Genomic DNA, 18,936 nt, shown 5'->3' on the forward strand with positions numbered 1-18,936 from the left:
ACTGGACAACACGCCTAAAAGAGATGTTATTTTCATCACAGGAGACTTGGTGTTCCCCGTAGTAACATATGGCTGCGAGAGCTGGACCATAAGGAAGGCTGAGAGAAGGAATATAGATGCTTTGGAACTGTGGTGTTGGAGGAAAATTCTGAGAGTGCCTTGGACTGCAAGATCAAACCAGTCCATCCTCCAGGAAATCAAGCCAGACTGCTCACTTGAGGGAATGATATTAAAGGCAAAACTGAAATACTTTGGCCACATAATGAGAAGACAGGACACCCTGGAGAAGATGCTGATGCTAGGGAGAGTGGAGGACAAAAGGAAGAGGGGCCGACCAAGGACAAGGTGGATGGATGATATTCTAGAGGTGACAGACTCGTCCCTGGGGGAGCTGGGGGTGTTGATGACTGACAGGAAGCTCTGGTGTGGGCTGGTCCATGAAGTCACGAAAGGAACGTGGACGAAAGGAAAGACAATGGTTAAGATAGATGGATAGGACAAAGACTTTGCTAGAATGTCCTTGGAAGAAGTACCAGTAATCTCTAAATGCAGGTCAAAATGGTGAGCGTTTATCCATATAATCCCTAGAAGTATGGGTATCCACTTTCATCATTCTGCCCCTCTTACTCCTTCCCACGGATGCCACTGACTTGGAGTAAACTCCCACTTGAAGACATTGAACTACATTGTGCAAAGCCAGCTCTTTCAGATAAATTATGTTCAACACGTTGTGCAAACCCAGAAACCAAGTTAAAACAATAACAAGGTAAGGAATCTTGTATGAATCAACGAATATGTTGCAGGGTGCAAGGTTCTGCCCCTGGTTCTTCACCTTCCCACCACCTCATCCCATTAAAGGGGATGATAGCAACCATGCCCTGTGTTTGGCTACCTTCTCATTCTTTTGCCTTCTGCAGAAAAGGTCTCCCTACCCACCAGTAGGAGTGGGAGCAACCTTTATTGATCACTGACTTCATCTTTCTAAAGGCAGCTGCGGAGAGACCTGTGGACTGAGCTCCCTACACACACACACACACACACACACACACACACACACACACACACAGCTCAGGAAAAGGGAAAGAGCCCTCTCGGATCGCACCACTGCACTTCTAAGAAAGAGATGTTACTCGCATGCCTCCTCCCATCTCTTTTGCCTTCTAGAAATTTACCCCGTTCCCACCTCCGCCCCCCCCCCCGGCTGATTCCAACATCTGGGAACCCTTTCCCCTCCCTTTTCCCCCTACCCGACACCCCACACCACCGCAGCCGGAGCACCGCCGCTCCCAAATCGTAAGATCTTTAGGGCAGGCGTCGCCCAGCCTAAGCCACAGCCCGAGCAAGAGGGCGGCACGGGCTGGGGAAGCCACCGCTAGCGCGGATTCCCTCTCGAGCCATTTCCCAGCGGGGGCGAGCTTGGCTCGGCTGCCGGATGGGTGGTTTGTGTACCAGGCATGGAGGGGGAATGGCGAAGGCGCGGGGTGGAGCGGAGGCGCTGGGCACCGCGGACAGCTCCTCGCCCTTCCTCCTCTCGGCTGCGCGGTGGTATTAGCTGGATTATTTTGCTCGCGAGCCCGTAGCCTCTGCCTGCGTTGGCGAAGGCTCCGCTCCTCCTCTCCTCTCCTCTCCCCGGGGAACATCCAGCAAGAATCCAGGCCGGAGATCTGACGTCAGGGAGCGCTTTCGTCCTTCTGACGTGTAGGCGCTCATCCCCATTCTGGCCGTGGCGGCTCGGAGCCCGGCTCCGGCATGAGACGGGCAGAGAGCGAAGACGGCGACAGCGGCGAGGCACTTTCTTAGCAACTGCGGGCTCCTTCCTTTCCTGCGCCTGCTCGCGTAGCAACCAGCGCCGAAGGGACTTTCCTCACCTTCTCCAGCCAACATTTCCCGATTGTATCCAGAATTCATCTCCTCTTCCTGGAATATCCCTTTCGCTCTCCTGGGGTCATGGGAAAGAGATGCCGGGCAGGGCAGGGCGTCCTCGCGGCTCTGCTCTGCGCCTGGCCTGTGGTCCTGCTGGCCCAGGCGGAGCGGCAATTTGTCAATGAATGGGCAGCCGAGATCCCGGGCGGTCCAGAAGCGGCAAAGGCCATCGCAGACGAGTTGGACTATGAGCTTCTGGGACAGGTAAGGCGCGACCCCTCCCCGCACCTTGCTTTCCTTTTCTTTCTTTAAAGCAGGCAACTTTCCTCTTCCCCGAAGCGAAGAGAATGAAAATGAATCCCTCTGTAACTGGCAGGAGATGCACTTGGTAAGAAACTGTTGCCTGTTTTGGCTTTGGGAAGAGCGCTGCACGCCTTCCTTGCAATCTTTTCCAGAGACTCTCTGCCTTCAAGGATGCCTTCTTCCTCGTCGTTGTTATTGCTGTTGTTGCAACCAGGAGCTTTTTAGTTCAAGAAGCAAGTTGTCACTCCTAGCTCCTGGTGAGAAACTTCTGAGTTCTTTCTCAGTTCTCCCCTGCCACATCTTCCTTCTACAGAATTGTCGCCCCTGGTTGTCCACCCCCTTGCCATGGCTGCATTTTCCCCTTCAACAGATATTTCTTTCTTTGCTTGCTTATTTATTTATTTATTTATTTATTTATTTATTTATTTATTTATTTATTTCACTGCCCACCTCACAACTATGACTCTAAGCAGTGTACCAGGATTAAAACAACAAGTACGACCAATAACCTGTGAAGTAACCCCGTAGGTAAAACAGTCCACCCCAGCCATGATGGCGGCATTGGAGGCAAGGGATGATGTGGGGCTAAGGCTGAGGAGGGCTGCACATGCCAGTGAGTTCTGCCAGCGAGGAAGCCTAATGGGCTGGAGTGGAGCAAAATCAGCAGCAGATGCTGGAAATTGTAAGGCAGGGAACAGAGAGATGCTCATAGGTGTTAGCCCTCTGGGAGCTCCACTTGGCTTGGCCTTAACCCTTTCAGTTTCCCAAATGCCACTGCTGAGGTTCTGATGTTCATGATCTCTTTCAGATGTGGTGGGTTTAGGTTTAGGAGTAAGAGAACAGACTGTTTCTGGGTCGGGGTAGGAATCGGTTCTGTACTGAAGAGCTACAGACATTTGAGATTATGCAAGAAGGAGTAACCAATCAGAAGGTCTAGGCAAAAATAAGTTACAGCACTACTTAAAAAAAAACAATAATCAAGATGTCGGAGGCTAAAGGCATAGCTACATTTAGTAACCCCTAGTCTTCAACACTTAGGGATATTTTTGTGCCTCAACTGTTTTCTCTTTTATCATCTTGATTTGTTTATCTTGGCCAAGCTTTATGGTGTGTATATGTATAAAATGTGATGTGTGTGTGTGTGTGTTAGATAAGTATATGGTGACTGACACTCGCCAGTTTATAAATGGCTACAATGGCAAATAAAAGTGTGCAAGATCTGATTCATTGCTGCCTTAGATGAACCAGCTCACTCTTATACAGCACAGGTTGCTGTCAAAATTGCACTGGCAACAAGTCAGACAAACAAAAGAAACAGAGACAAAACATTGAGATGAAAGACATTATAGGTTTACTAACTGTATTCATCTATATGCCAGAGATGGGGAGGCTTAGTTTTCTACAGCTCCTGGGAGATCAAGCTAACATGGCCAATGCTGGAAGTGTAATTCAGCAATACATGGAGGATCCACTGTATGTCAGCTGATCAGTCTGTGCCACCAAGGAATCACTCAAATCTAATCTTTCAAATAACACAGCATAATAAATTGTTACAAAAGAGTTGCAATTAATAATCTGCAATTAATTCCACTTTGCAGTCTTCCATAGGATATCTGTTTATTGGTGAGCCATTGTAGATATGTATACTCCATCATCAGATTTCTTCTTGAGCAAATTAATTCATTCATAAGCTCAACAACACTCCTATTGAATAGATAATACTTAATTTGAACCTGTGATCAGCACGTCAGCATAAAATTTCATTTAAAATTTAGAATGCTGAGCTCACCTCTGAAACCTGGTTCATTGTATAGATTATAATGCATGTTATGCACGCTCACACACATACACTTCTCTCTCTCTCTCTCTCTCTCTCTCTCTCTCTCTCTCTCTCTCTCTCTCTCTCTCGATTTTGAAATCAGGAAGATAAAGTATGCACTGCTCAATTTATGAACTTTTCTCTAAGTGTGCATTTTCATTTATATAATGCCAGAAATTTGCAAATACTTGTATATTTATTCCAGCATAAACACATTATGAAAAAATTAGGAAAGAATATGATTGTTTAAATAAAATATATTATACCACTATGAAATCTGTTTATTTTCTATTGAGAAAATTTCTGACACAATTTTAGTCATATCAAATCACCTATTCTTATCTAACTGCTCTCATATGCATACAAATGTCTTATATGCTATATAACATATATCTAATCTGTCACTGAATGACAAGCTTATGTTTAAGCTATCTTTATACTGTATTCCTGCATGTATATCCATGATCCATTATGGATCATAACCAGTGTGTTTATTTCTTTAGCAGTCTTTTTGTGCTTTGTTGTTGTCCAGTAATTTAATGTGATTTTAAAATAAAATGAAATGTAATGTAATTTCATGGAAAAGCTTGAAGAGGAACACATCATAATGGATCATACCCTAAGTGTGACACTAAACTGAGAACAAACTAATTGGGAAAGAAAACCGTAGTCAATTATGATGAATATTTCTCTGAGCTATCATGGCAAGTGCTATAGCATGGCTATTTACTAACTCCCATCAGATTTATGCAGAAGTTACTGAATTACTTATAGCTATGGCATGGAGCTCATACATAGACATACAAAGCACCACCACCAAAGCAAAAGAAAAAAAAAATAGTAGCAGCCATTCTGCTTTCATAATATAGGAATCAGCCAGCTACTGCATCTCCAGAAGCTCACATTTCCTATCCCAATTAAAATTCCAGTAACAATTTATACTGAACAGAATGTAGACTAATCAAATTACTATTTAACTGAAGGTAAAATCACTCAATCACTACATTTGTTTTAAAATTTCATGTATAACAGCATTGTGTAAAGAAACAACAATTTGTAGTTTTGAATTGTGTGGCGATTACCTGTATCTACAAGCTTCTTGGTAATTTCTTACTTTTGCATTTAAACAGATTGGCTCTAGAGATAGCCTTCTTTCCATACATGAAATTTTAAACCAGTATCAAGCAGTAAATAGCATGCTATTTATCACTGGTAATAAATATATTTCTAGGAACATATTTCTCAAAATATTCAGATCTCTGTATAAAGTCACTGTGGGAGGAAGAAAACTTACTTCCTTATCAAAATGTTTTAAAGTAATATCAATATTTAGATCAACATTTGATGAGTAATACTCCTCTGGAAATGTTACGCCCTTGAGCACTATATAGTAAAAATAAGGTTTCAGAACAAGCAACCATTTTTGCTTTTTTATTTATTTAAAGCTTGAAAAATTAAAGGCATTTCATAGAAAAACGTATAGGGAGAAATGTCAGTAGCAGACCATTTAATTATAGCAATATGAACAATTCTACCATAAATTTTTGCTAATCCTAGGTTTAATTATTGTGAGCTGGTGATGAGAATTAGAGTAATTAAACACATTGTATTCAGGGTTCATATATTAATTATCTTAATATCACAAAGAAGAAAACTGAAATCACTAATACAGAGCAGGAAGAAGAGAGGAAATTATTACAGGACATGAGAAATTCGTGACTAAGAACTAAGGGCACAGCCATAATGTGCCATCCTCAAGTCCTGGAGTTGGTGAAAAAGTATGCCAATGTAAATTGCACTGTCCCAGGAATTAGACCAGGGAATGCTGCTGTTCTTACAATTTTGGTGAAGGTAAAGTTAAGAAAGGTGATTAATGGATTCCCCTGGTTTTGCTTCCCATCCCACTGAGCATTACCTTCTGGTAGGAAGAACAACTACTAATTACTCTCCTTAAAGTCGGGTGGGGTGGGGCATGGTGCAAAGCTGCTCAGCCCCTCTAATCTGCCAGTGAGACAATTTCTAAATAGGAGTCTAGCACTCTTTAGAAACGGCAGTAAACTTGTGCCCAGAGTAGACCAGCTGATAGGTCAAAAGGTGGAGAGGAGGAGCACAGGATGACGTGGAAGAAACGTTTCCTAGCACATTGGAATATGGAGGTTAGAGAAATAGAATGAAAATGATAGAATGAATTTTAATAGAATTTAATGTAAAATTACTAACTTAAGAAACAAAATCAAATGCACAGACATAGGATGTAGCTTGGTAATAGTACTTGTAAAGAAAAGCTTGGAATAGTATTTTATTTTTATCTTTATACATTCTAATAATACTTTGACAGCCAGTTTGATGTAGAAGCTAAAGGTACTGGGCTAAAAGCTATGAGACTGTGACTTCTAATCCTGCCTTAAACATGAAGACAACTGGGTAACTCTGGGCCAGTCACTCCCTCAACCTAAAGAAAAAGGCAACAGTGTCAAAGCACTTCTGAAAAATCTTGCCCAGAAAACCTCATGGACTTACCCATGTGGACACCAGCAGCTCAGGCTGACTCAAAGGATGGATGGATGGATGGATGGATGGATGGAAGGATGGATGGATGGATGGATGGATGGATGGAAGGAAGGAAGGAAGGAAGGATGGATGGATGGATGGATGGATGGATGGAAGGATGGAAGGATGGAAGATAGATAGATAGATAGATAGATAGATAGATAGATAGATAGATAGATATTCAGTCTGAAGAAACTCTAAGAAGAAGAACATAAAGAGGAACAGTAATATGATACCAATACAAGAATACCTTAAATTACAGTACAAAAAAAAATCATCCATAAACATCATGTCATTCATCTATCACAAAAGAGCCATTGTTGACCAGTCTCTGAAACAGGCAAGTTTTAACAAGCTTTGGGAAAACCATAAGAATTGGAATGAATGCTGACTTGGGGCAGGGTGAGGGGAGAACTTTTCAGAAGAGTGGAGCCCACACAGAGAATGCTTGCTTTGGGGTTCCCATTCGTGGAGCCTTCTGATAGCTTAAGACCTTCAGCAGTAATTTTCTGGTCATTTGGACTGCTGGGCAGAACTGATTTGAGAAAGACAGTCTTATAGATACCAAGGTGCTTAGCTGTATATGTGATAATCATCAACTTGAATTGTACTTAGAAATATACCAGTAGCAAATGCAGTAAGCAGGCTCTCCCATAAACACAAAGACCACTGCCCATTGCTCTAGTTGAAGTTTCTATGCACTTTTTAAGGACAGTCCCAAGCTAAGTACATTACAGTGATCCAAATGACAGATGACAAGGGCATGAATAACCCTCTTCAGTGCCTTCTGTTCAGCTGGGCAAAGGCCTTCTTGGCCATGGCTTCTACCTGCTCTTCCAGGAGGACCCCCAAGTTGCAAGTATGTTTTCCATGGGACCAACTCCATCCACAGCCAAATTTGGTACTGTCCCAGAATTATCAGACTTCTAAATTAAGTAATTCCATCTTGCTTGGCTTGAGTCTGAGCCTGTTTCTCCCCATCCAGACCCTGACAGACTCTAGACACCAGATCAGGATTTCCACTATGTCTGTAGTGAATTAAAAACTGAATATGAATTGACAGTGTGATATGGCTGCAAAAGAGAAAAGAAATGGGGAAAATGCAGTTTTAGGCTGCATCAACAGAAACATGGTTTCCAACTCATGGGAAATAATAATTTATTCTTTTTAGTCAGACCCCATCTCAATTCTGGGCACCACACTTTAAGAAATATTTAGAGAAACTGGAGCAGGTTTAGAGAAGTTCAGTGAGAATAATAATAGAACAAAAAGAAAAATAAGTCCTATGAAGTGAGATTGAAAGAGCTGAGTATGTTTAACCTTGAGAAAAGAAGGCTAAGGGAGTGGGATATGATTGCATTCTTAAATACCTGAACAAATGCCACACAGAAGAAGACTTATTTTCTATTGTTCCTGAATACAAGATCCTGAATAATGAATGTAAATTACCAGAAAGCAAATTAAATGTACAAGCCCACCCCATTTCCTGATAATAAGGGATCCAGAGACATGATGAGCCCACCTTCATTGGATATATTCAAGCAGAGGCTAGACAACCATCTCTTAGGGATGCTATAATCTGAATTCCTGCTCTTATCAGCAAACTGGATTTAAGGGCATACATGGATTCTTCTATCTTTGTAGTTCTATGATTCTGTATTTGACAACAATAAAAATGTATGAGAATAAAGTATTTTCACTAATGAAAAGAGTTTATGATAGTGGAAACAAAAATATTGAAACAAAATGCTGAGGTTTACAGATAGAAGCATACAAAAATTAATAAATAAAGTTTTAAGAAAGTAGTAACAGTAGTGGGTGGTAGCAGCAATATGGCTCCAGTTTTGCAATGTGTACAGTAGACAGATCATGAGGGAAATGGAGCCAAGTCAATTCTATTGAAATCAGTGGGATTTATTCCTGAGTAAACATTATTAAGGTTGCTCTGTAAGAACTGGGGTGAGAAAATGTAGTCACATAGACTCAAGCTTTGTTCAGGATGAGGAGAAAGTCAGAGGGATGCTGTGCTATAAACAACAGAGCTTACTAGCTCCACATATAATGTAGCTAGAAGCTATTTCAGTGGCAATGGGGCAGGGGGAGCAAAACGACAAAAGCAAGCCCCTCTCTTTTTGTGCCTACATTCAGACATTGCACAATTAATGAAAGGGAAGGAGCTTACAACACAACTACTTTTGTCATTCTGAGGATAGCAGCAAGCTCCTGCAGATGAACATGTCCTATTTGTTTCTATTTATTCTTAAAATGAATTTAATCACATGTTCCAATGTTCAAGTTATCCTATTTGGTGCACGTTACCATTAAATAAAACCAATGCACTTTCATTTCTACACAAACATACACAATATCTGAAAGTACTGGTAGAACATAATTCTGCTTCCCATCCCTTTGTTTTTAAAACACATTTTATTAGGCAGTTAGGTACTCCTGCATGCTTTCAGTCCTTAAACTGAAAGCATTTCTGAGCAGTTTTGATTGTTTCTTGCTGCTGTGCATATGGGAAAAATATTTTAAAATTGTTCTGTGCTTTACAGATTGGATCACTTGAAAATCATTATCTATTTAGACATAAGAACCACCCTAGAAGATCTCGACGAAGTGCTTCTCATATCACTAGACGACTCACAGATGATCATCGTGTAAGTAGTACATGTACACTTCATAGTTTCTCTTAGATGGCAATTCTAAACCCACTTCTAAGTGAGTAAATCTCACTCAACACAGAAGCTTTTGCCTCCAAATAAATAAATAAATACAGGTGGGATAGAGCTGGATAGCCAGGCCTACACCGTATCCCTACACCAGCTTGCTGCACTTAGGAAATAAGACTGGATGAACAATCTGATCAACGTCTGCACATGGAATGAAGAGGTACCATCTTGTCCTTCATCTTAGGCAGCAAAAGCCATGAGAGATGAGGCAAAGAGTCCAGATCAGATTTCTGGTCCACTTTATAAGCATACCAAATTTGTATTCCAAATGATGTTATTATAAAAAGCAGTGGTGTCTTGAGCTTCCATGACAAAATTCTTGATGGTGGGGAATCCCATAGAATGGGCATATATCTTTTATGGTAAAAATGTTAAAAACATGCCAGTATCATCCAGTTTGGTTCTTGGATTATGGATCATCACTGCTGGATCAAAGATGCTGCCTTCTTGTCAGGCTTCAGTGGTTTTTATTATCTTCTTAAAATTAAAAATCAATGGCCGGGTTATAAAAGTGGAATTTGGTTTCCCAAAATAATAAAGCAAGACCAGTAATAAATTAGCAGTATAATTTTTAAAATTTGCCAATAAATAGTATATAGACATGCTCCATTAATCAGACTGTAGTATCTTTCTCATTGATCTACTTATTCTATTATTAGTTATGACCTCATAGTAAGAGCTTACTAAATGTGATTTGTTCACAATCACATGCAGTTATGTTGTCATACTGAGAACATACTAACTGCAAAGAACAACTCTGGTTCTAGTACAGGATATGTCTCCCAACTCAGCTCTGCAGCTGTTTCCTCATTCATAGGGGCAGAGGCCAAAAGGTGCACACAGCAAGGAAAAACAAAACAAAACAAAACATCAGAAGGATAACTGCCTATGTAAATTTCATAACATGCTCACAGGTATGTGGAAGATATTTTATGCATCCTCCCACAATTGCTGAGGCACTCAGGGATAAGACATTTTGTTGCCTGAAATTGGAGGAGCAAATGGTGCCTGATCCCTAAAAATCATGGAGCACACAATACCTATCGCTGAGGGGGGTAATCAAGTTTAAAAAAAAAGTCCCTCAACCTACACTTTCCTCTCTGGCAAAGAACACCCAAAAATATATTGCAAATGCAGTAATAATTAACTATTTGTTACTTTTTCATGGTATCAAAAATCTGTTACCTAGGCAGCTGCTCTCCCTGATGTTGTGGCCTTGGAGTCATCCCTCAATAGTTAAATTCATAGAAAGTCCTGAACAAAGTCACTCTGTTGCCCTGTACAGCCCATGTGCTCATATGTCATGTGTGGAGAAGGTGTCAGAAAGTAACAACAAAAAAGAGGAATAAGCATCTCTGATCTCCATCACTCAGATGAAAGCAGAGAGAAATACCAGTCTTTATTGTGCAGAAAGTCTTATAAATATATAAGTATTTAACATGACTAACAAGCATAAAAGAGCCTCGTGTGGCGCAGAGTGGTAGGCAGCAGTATTGCAACTGAAACTCTCCCCACAACCTGAGTTCGATCCCAGCGGAAGCTGGATTCTTGGGTAGCTGGCTCAGGTTGACTCAGCCTTCCACCCTTCCGAGGTTGGTAAAATGAGCACCCTGTTTGCTGGCGAAGGTGATGACTGGGGAAGGCAATGGCGAACCACCCCGATATAGTCTGCCAAGAAAACGTCACAAAAGTGGTGTCCCCCCAAAGGGTCAGACATAACTCGGTGCTTGCACAGGGGACTTTTCACCTTGTCACAACAAGCATAAACCACTACAAAAAGGGGGAAATGTTTTAATTGCTTTATCAGGCATATGTGCAAGAATGTATGTTTTGATTGTATACATTAGCTTAAGAAAGCCATAACAAGCCACTGAAGTAGTCAAGAAAATACCACAGGCATCCACAGGGTTGTGAGGGTAGGGCAAGCAGTTACAAATCCCATGACTTATGTACTTGCATATGATGCTGGAATGCAACTACAAAAGACTCGTGTTTTTGTTGTGATTATTTTTTATTGGTGAAGCGAGCAGTGGACACCTATGTGAAACATGTCTGTTTTGGAATGAGTTTCTAGATGATTTCCACTGCAGTTTTGGCATTCTATAGTATTTGAACTCATTTACTATGGACTAGAGGTTCATAGGCTTGATTTCATCTCTCTGTACAAGGGGTTAAAGACTACTTTTGAGAAAGGCTCAATAGAAAGCCCTCACAGAACTGTCATTGCATCTGCGTAGTCTTCCTTTTGTTACTTCCAATTTTCCCTTTTTGACATATGTGTGTATTGTAGTGATTTATATTTTTTGGTCATATTAAATACTTATGGTTTAGCAAATATAGGCTGATATTTCACTCTTACCCTCTTAGATAAAGATGAAAGATGATCCATGGAATGGAACCAGTGTCATACACTAACACTGAAGTATGGCCAGCAGTACTCTTTGAGTTGTTCAACATCATTCATATCAATATATGAATATGCAGGTGCATTCACATTAAGACAAAAATGAGAATGAAGGTTGTATACCCATCCCATAGCACAGGAATATGCAACCTATGGCTCATGGGCCACATACCTCCAGCTTTACATGAGTGGGCATGAAATTTTCAGATCCGGTTTTTGCGCTGAGGGAGGTAGGGATTCTAAGAAGAGGCTATTTTGCCCCTTAACCTCCCCAAATTGCACCCTCAAAAGGGCCCCAAAATTAAATATTACCTATTTAGTAATATTAATGGCCTTGATCCATGTGGAAATTAGGTAGGGCAAAAAATCATAGTACCACCCCAGAGTCCCAAAAGATCTCTCACCTCTGCTGTAGCACATGGATCAATATGTAAATGTCCAAATACGCAGAAAGATTGAACTGGAGAAAGTTAATATTTCCCAAATATAGGGTGAACAAGGCAAGGGAGGAGATTGGGAGCCATTTTATCCATACTGTTTTCCTAGAATTAAAGCTAGTTAACCTGTAGATTATGAAGTCATGCAGTGAGAGAACATTCACACTAAATATGGAAAACCAAAAGAAATTCAGAGGATATCCAGGTGATATTCTAACCAGCTGATTTCTCATGAGTGTGGATGTTTCTGTCAAGACCATAAATTCATTTGTTTTTATATCCTCTGTTCTTTTAGAACAATTCCCTTTCTCATAATACTGCAGAAAGTGCTACGTTAGATTCTGGACTTCTCACTATTTGCATTTTATTATGGTATAATTTTCCCTTGGCAACATCTTTATTCTGCCATACCTCCATGATACTACTTTCATCTCATCCACAGACCAGGCATGAGACAGTCTTAAGCTGTTCTTAGCTGCAACAGTGTTAAATTAGCATATGTTGTTTTACAGAAAGACTGTGATTCTAAAAAAGATGCTCTGAGTTCCTTAGAAAATGTGTGGGTTATACATGGAATAAACAAGACTTTGGTGTATATTTATAGACACAAAAAACCTCCAATATTGTCTTCTTACCTAGGCATCTCTTGCTATTTTAATATCTAATGCTATTTTAGGTGACTTGGGCAGAACAACAGTATGAAAAAAAGCGAACTAGGCGTTCAGTAGTGGGAGACTCAGCAGAAAATCTATTCAATGATCCAATGTGGAACCAACAATGGTATCTGGTAAGAGTTTGAATTCATGTGTAGAACTTATGTCTGAAGAATCTGTATTATTTTAGTATTGCTTCACTAGTGCACTAAACCACTTGGGAGATCATTCAAAGTACGATAATAGATGTTGGCTTTTAGGTTATAAACTATAGTATGTAATATTATCTGCAACGTTTTATGATTTTGAGATGAAAACTGTACAGTTTTGTACAATGTTAGCTATCAGTTACTACTATTTTCTGTTTCAGTTAGGAAAATGGAAAATTGAAAGTCACAAAACTATTCCCTGGTTTAGAACAATTCTCTTACTGCAATTGCCCAAATATAATATATTACATTTTGGGATTAGTAGCACTTGTGAGAAAGAGCACAAGCTTTATAAAATTCAGTAGGGAAGATAAGTACCTCAAATGAAAAGAAAGGAAGGACATGATGAAGTGATGCCATTGTTTTATCAGTCAGCCACAATGCAACTCAGCCCCTTTTTACTAATAGACCTTTTCTTTCTACTAATGATTTTAACAGAAGATGATTCTAAGAAAACAAAATTGACAATGAGGTATAGCAGCCCTCTCCAATCTTGTGCTCTTGCTTTAAGATTTCATTTCTCGTAATTCTGCATACTAGAGGGAAGAAGTTGGGCAAGGCTAGTGTGTACAGAATTACTCTGTGCATCATGAAGCAATTGTACAAAAGTTTATGCTGAACTCAAATGAAAACCAAATCAAATGTAAAATTATATAGTATATAAACCATATTTTTCAATGAGCCATTTAATTCATGTGAACTGACACAAAATTTCAGTAAGGGAGAGGTTGTTTTGTCAGCAATGTTCATTAAATTGTGTGTCTCTGCAAGCAGTATTTAAAATGGCATGGACAAGTAGCTTTCCTTAATGGTAATATTAAACAAACAGAAGCTATGCAGGAGCAAGTGGGCTATCATTCATTCTTCATTCATTCATTCATTCATTCTTCATTCATTCATTCATTCATTCATTCATTCATTCAAACAGTATGAGAGCCAGTTTGGTCTAGTGGTTAAGGCACTGGGCTAGAAACCAGGAGGCCGAGAGTTCTAGTTCTGCCTGAGGCATGAAAGCTGGCTGGGTGACCTTGGGCCAGTCACTCTCTCTCAGCCCAACTCACCACACAGGGTTGTTGTTATGAAGAAAATAGGAGGAAGAAGGAGTATGAGGTATGTTTGCCACCTTGAGTTATTTATAAAAATAATAAAGGCAGGATAGAAAAGAATTTTTTTAAAAAATAAATGTGTAAGAAAACTAATTGGTTTTTACAATGTGACATGAACAAAACAAGTTGGTAACATTTGCACAAATAAATAAATAAATTGTCTTTTATTTCTCCTAGCAAGATACAAGAATGAACCCATCTTTGCGCAAATTGGATCTCCATGTTCTTCCGGTATGGCAAAAGGGCATTACAGGCAAAGGGATTGTCATAACAGTGCTTGATGATGGCTTGGAGTGGAATCACACAGACATTTATTTTAACTATGTGAGTTTAATATTTCAGTGTTGTTATTTATTCGTTTAGTCGCTTCCGACTCTTTGTGACTTCATGGACCAGCCCACACCAGAGCTTCCTGTCGGTCGTCAACACCCCCAGCTCCCCCAGGGATGAGTCCGTCACCTCTAGAATATCATCCATCCATCTTGCCCTTGGTTGGCCCCTCTTCCTTTTGCCTTCCACTCTCCCTAGCATCAGCACCTTCTCCAGGGTGTCCTGTCTTCTCATTATGTGGCCAAAGTATTTCAGTTTTGCCTTTAATATCGTTCCCTCAAGTGAGCAGTCTGGCTTTATTTCCTGGAGGATGGACTGGTTTGACCTTCTTGCAGTCCAAGGCACTCTCAGAATTTTCCTCCAACACCACAGTTCAAAAGCATTGATCTTCCTTCTCTCAGCCTTCCTTATGGTCCAGCTCTCGCAGCCATATGTTACTATGAGGAACACCATTGCTTTAACTATGCGGACCTTTGTTGTCAGCATGATGTCTCTGCTCTTAACTATTTTATCGAGATTTGTCATTGCTCTTCTCCCAAGGATTAAGCGTCTTCTGATTTCCTGACTGCAGTCAGCATCTGCAGTGATCTTCGCACCTAGAAATACAAAGTCTTTCACTGCTTCTACATTTTCTCCCTCTATTTGCCAGTTATCAATCAAGCTGGCTGCCATAATCTTGGTTTTTTTGAGGTTTAGCTGCAAGCCAGCTTTTGCACTTTCTTCTTTCACCTTCATCATAAGGCTCCGCAGTTCCTCTTCACTTTCAGCCATCAAAGTGGTATCATCTGCATATCTGAGATTGTTAATGTTTCTTCCAGCGATTTTAACTCCAGCCTTGGATTCCTCAAGCCCAGCATGTCGCATGATGTGTTCTGCATACACGTTGAATAGGTAGGGTGAGAGTATACAGCCCTGCTGTACTCCTTTCCCAACCTTAAGCCAGTCTGTTGTTCCATGGTCTGTTCTTACTGTTGCTACTTGGTTGTTATACAGATTCTTCAGGAGGCAGACAAGATGACTTGGTATCCCCATACCACTAAGAACTTGCCACAATTTGTTATGGTCCACACAGTCAAAGGCTTTAGAATAGTCAATAAAACAGAAATAGATGGTTTTCTGAAACTCCCTGGCTTTTTCCATTATCCAGCGGATATTGGCAATTTGGTCCCTAGTTCCTCTGCCTTTTCTAAACCCAGCTTGTACATCTGGCAATTCTTGCTCCATAAGTTGCTGAAGTCTACCTTGCAGGATCTTGAGCATTACCTTACTGGCACGTGAAATGAGTGCCACTGTTCGATAATTTGAACATTCTTTAGTGTTTCCCTTTTTTGGTATGGGGATATAAGTTGATTTTTTCCAATCTGATGGCCATTCTTGTGTTTTCCAAATTTGCTGGCATATAGCATGCATTACCTTGACAGCATCATCTTGCAAGATTTTGAACAGTTCAGCTGGGATGCCGTCGTCTCCTGCTGCCTTGTTATTAGCAATGCTTCTTAAGCATTCTACCCCATTGAACCTCACTCTTCAGGATGTCTGGCTCTAGCTCCCTGACCACACCGTCAAAGCTCTCCCCGATATTGTTATCCTTCCTATACAGGTCTTCTGTATATTCTTGCCACCTTTTCTTGATCACTTCTTCTTCTGTTAGGTCCTTGCCATCTTTGTTTTTGATCATACCTATTTTGGCCTGGAATTTACCTCCGATGTTTCTAATTTTCTGGAAGAGGTCTCTTGTCCTTCCTATTCTATTGTCTTCTTCCACTTCCACGCATTGCTTGTTTAAAAGTAATTCCTTATCTCTTCTGGCTAACCTCTGGAATTTTGCATTTAATTGGGCATATCTCCCCCTATCACTGTTGCCTTTTGCTTTCCTTCTTTCTTGGGCTATTTCTAGTGTCTCAGCAGACAGCCATTTTGCCTTCTTGGTTTTCTCTTTCTTTGGGATGTATTTTGTTACCACCTCCTGAACAATGTTGCGAACTTCTGTCCATAGTTCTTCCGGGGCCCTATCTACTAAGTCCAGTCCCTTAAACCTATTCTTCACCTCCACTGCATATTCCTTAGGAATATTAGTGAGCTCATATCTAGCTGATCTGTGGGTCTTCCGTAATCTCTTTAGTCTGATCCTAAATTGTGCAATAAGAAGTTCGTGATCGGAACTACAGTCAGCTCCAGGTCTTGTTTTTACCGACTGTATAGATGTCCGCCACCTTTGGCTGCAAAGGATGTAGTCAATCTGATTTTGTTGTTGTCCATCTGGTGAAGTCCATGTATAAAGCCGTCTCTTAGGTTGTTGGAAGAGAGAGTTTGTTATGCAGAGTGAGTTGTCTTGGCAAAATTCTATCAGCCTATGTCCTGCTTCGTTTTGTTCTCCCAGGCCATGCTTACCTGTAATTCCAGGTGTCATTTGACTGCCCACCTTAGCATTCCAGTCTCCCGTGATGAAAATAACATCTCTTTAGGCGTGTTGTCCAGTAGGTGCTGCAGATCCTCATAGAACTGCTCTACTTCAGCTTCTTCAGCATCTGTGGTTGGGGCGTATATTTGGATCACTGTGATGTTAGATGGCTTGCCCTGAATTCGAACTGAGATCATTCTATCATTTTTGGGATTGTATCCAAGCACTGCTTTAGCCACTTTACTATTAATTATGAAGGCTACTCCATTTCTTCTGTGGTCCTCTTGTCCACAGTAGTAGATCTGGTGGTCATTTGATGTGAAGTGGCCCATTCCAGTCCATTTCAGTTCACTGACACCCAAAATGTCTATCTTTAATCTTGACATCTCACCAATAACCACATCCAATTTTCCCTGGCTCATAGATCTGACATTCCAGATTCCAATGGTGTGTTGATCCTTAGAACATCGGATTCGCCGTTCACCACCAGCACTGTCAGCTGCTAGCCGTCCTTTCGGCTTTGAGCTAGCTGCGTCATCACATCTGGGGCTCGTTGAACTCATCCTCTGTTCCTCCCCAGTAGCATTTTGACCATCTTCCAACCTGGGGGTCTCATCTTCTGATGGTATACCAACATATCTCTGGTTGTACTGATCCATTTAGTTTTCACGGCAAGAATACTGGGGTGGGTTGCCATTACCTTCCCCAGGGATCGTATTTAGTCTGACCTCTCTGTCATGACCTTCCCGTCTTGGGTGGCCCTTCACAGTTTAGCTCATGGCATCATTGAGGTGCTCAAGCTCCAGCACCACCACAAGGTAATGATCCTTTGCTGAAGAATATTTCAGTAGCAATCTTTTTTTTTTCATTTTCCAATCTCATGACTAGATTCTTGGAGTTTGAAAATCAACAATAAAGGTGATTGCTGACTTCAAGTGAATTGTCAGCCTAATTTGTACACTCTGGAGACAATCAAAAAGGGTTAAAAATTACATGCTCCATGATGACTGGGTAAAGAAATTCAAATATGACAAATAACCCAATAAGACATGAAGTATTATTAAGTTTTAAAAAGGAGAACACTGCTATTAATACCAGTTGATGGGAAAACAACGGTGTTACTGCATTTATGTGCAAATGTTGGCATTCCAGAGAGACATTGTGTTGACCACTGTAGGAAGAGAAAGCTGGACTAGATAAATCTCTATTCTTGTTTAGTATGATTCTTCTTATATTCCTATTTCTATTGCTTCAGCAATTTGTTTACAGCTGTTAGAAGAGTTCATTTCTTGGTTTACATTTAGGATCCTGATGCAAGTTATGATTTCAATGACAATGATCATGATCCATTTCCCAGATATGATCCTACAAATGAAAACAAGTGAGTAACTATCTGCTGTTAATTTTTATTTATTTTATATTTCACATTTCATCACTGCCCATCTCACTAAGAGTGACTCTTTCTTAATACTCTCTTTGATAAATATTACTAGTTGTTTCTGGTATTACTGTGTGATTTTCAGTGATATTCACTTTGCTTTATGTAATCTACATGGACTAAACTGTAAGAAACAGTAGCAGACAAAACTAATTCTAGATCATGGAGTTGTCATTGTCATCCTTTGCTGCAGAGTCCCCAGACTACATCACAACTATATACTGATGGGGCAGGAATTCTTTCTTTTTATGAATTTCCCTTGCTCAGGATTGCTCTTTAAAATGCTTCTATTAGCTAGACAAAGGGGAGATAGGTATCAATATTGACTTTCCATGCTCTCACCACTGTGGGACAAGATCTCTCTTGTTTCATCTGTTTTTGTCCTGATATAGATGTGGTTTGTAAGATTGTCCATTGCTTAGTGTTGGCTAGTAGTCTTAGTGTAAAGTCTTCAGTAAATGCTAGATTGATATTCAAATGTCATTTATACAGTCAACACATGAGCCTAAATTTTGAGATTCTATAATTCATCAAAGCACATGGCAGCTTCATTATATAGATATTGTAACTTATTTGAACTAATCAGGTCTTATTCAGATGCTGGATTGGTTATGATTTAGATGAAACAGCATGATAAATCAACTGCCTATGCAGCAATCAAAACTTTTAAACCTTCAATTCCTGTGATACA

General features: G+C 40.4%; 1 protein-coding gene across 1 annotated transcript in view; it reads left to right on the forward strand.

Annotated features, from left to right (window-relative positions):
* The first annotated feature begins 1,683 nt into the window (after positions 1-1,683).
* PCSK1 (proprotein convertase subtilisin/kexin type 1) overlaps positions 1,684-18,936 on the forward strand; it is a 38,467-nt gene continuing 21,214 nt past the window's right edge. The window contains exons 1-5 of the mRNA XM_063295401.1: positions 1,684-2,127; positions 9,091-9,195; positions 12,785-12,895; positions 14,254-14,400; positions 18,112-18,188. Coding sequence (XP_063151471.1) covers positions 1,948-2,127; positions 9,091-9,195; positions 12,785-12,895; positions 14,254-14,400; positions 18,112-18,188 — 620 coding nt within the window. The 5' untranslated portion in view covers positions 1,684-1,947. The remainder of the gene's footprint in view (positions 2,128-9,090; positions 9,196-12,784; positions 12,896-14,253; positions 14,401-18,111; positions 18,189-18,936) is intronic.

The sequence above is a fragment of the Candoia aspera genome, chromosome 2, assembly GCF_035149785.1.
Source record: "Candoia aspera isolate rCanAsp1 chromosome 2, rCanAsp1.hap2, whole genome shotgun sequence".
In the NCBI taxonomy this organism is placed as follows: Eukaryota; Metazoa; Chordata; class Lepidosauria; order Squamata; family Boidae; genus Candoia; species Candoia aspera.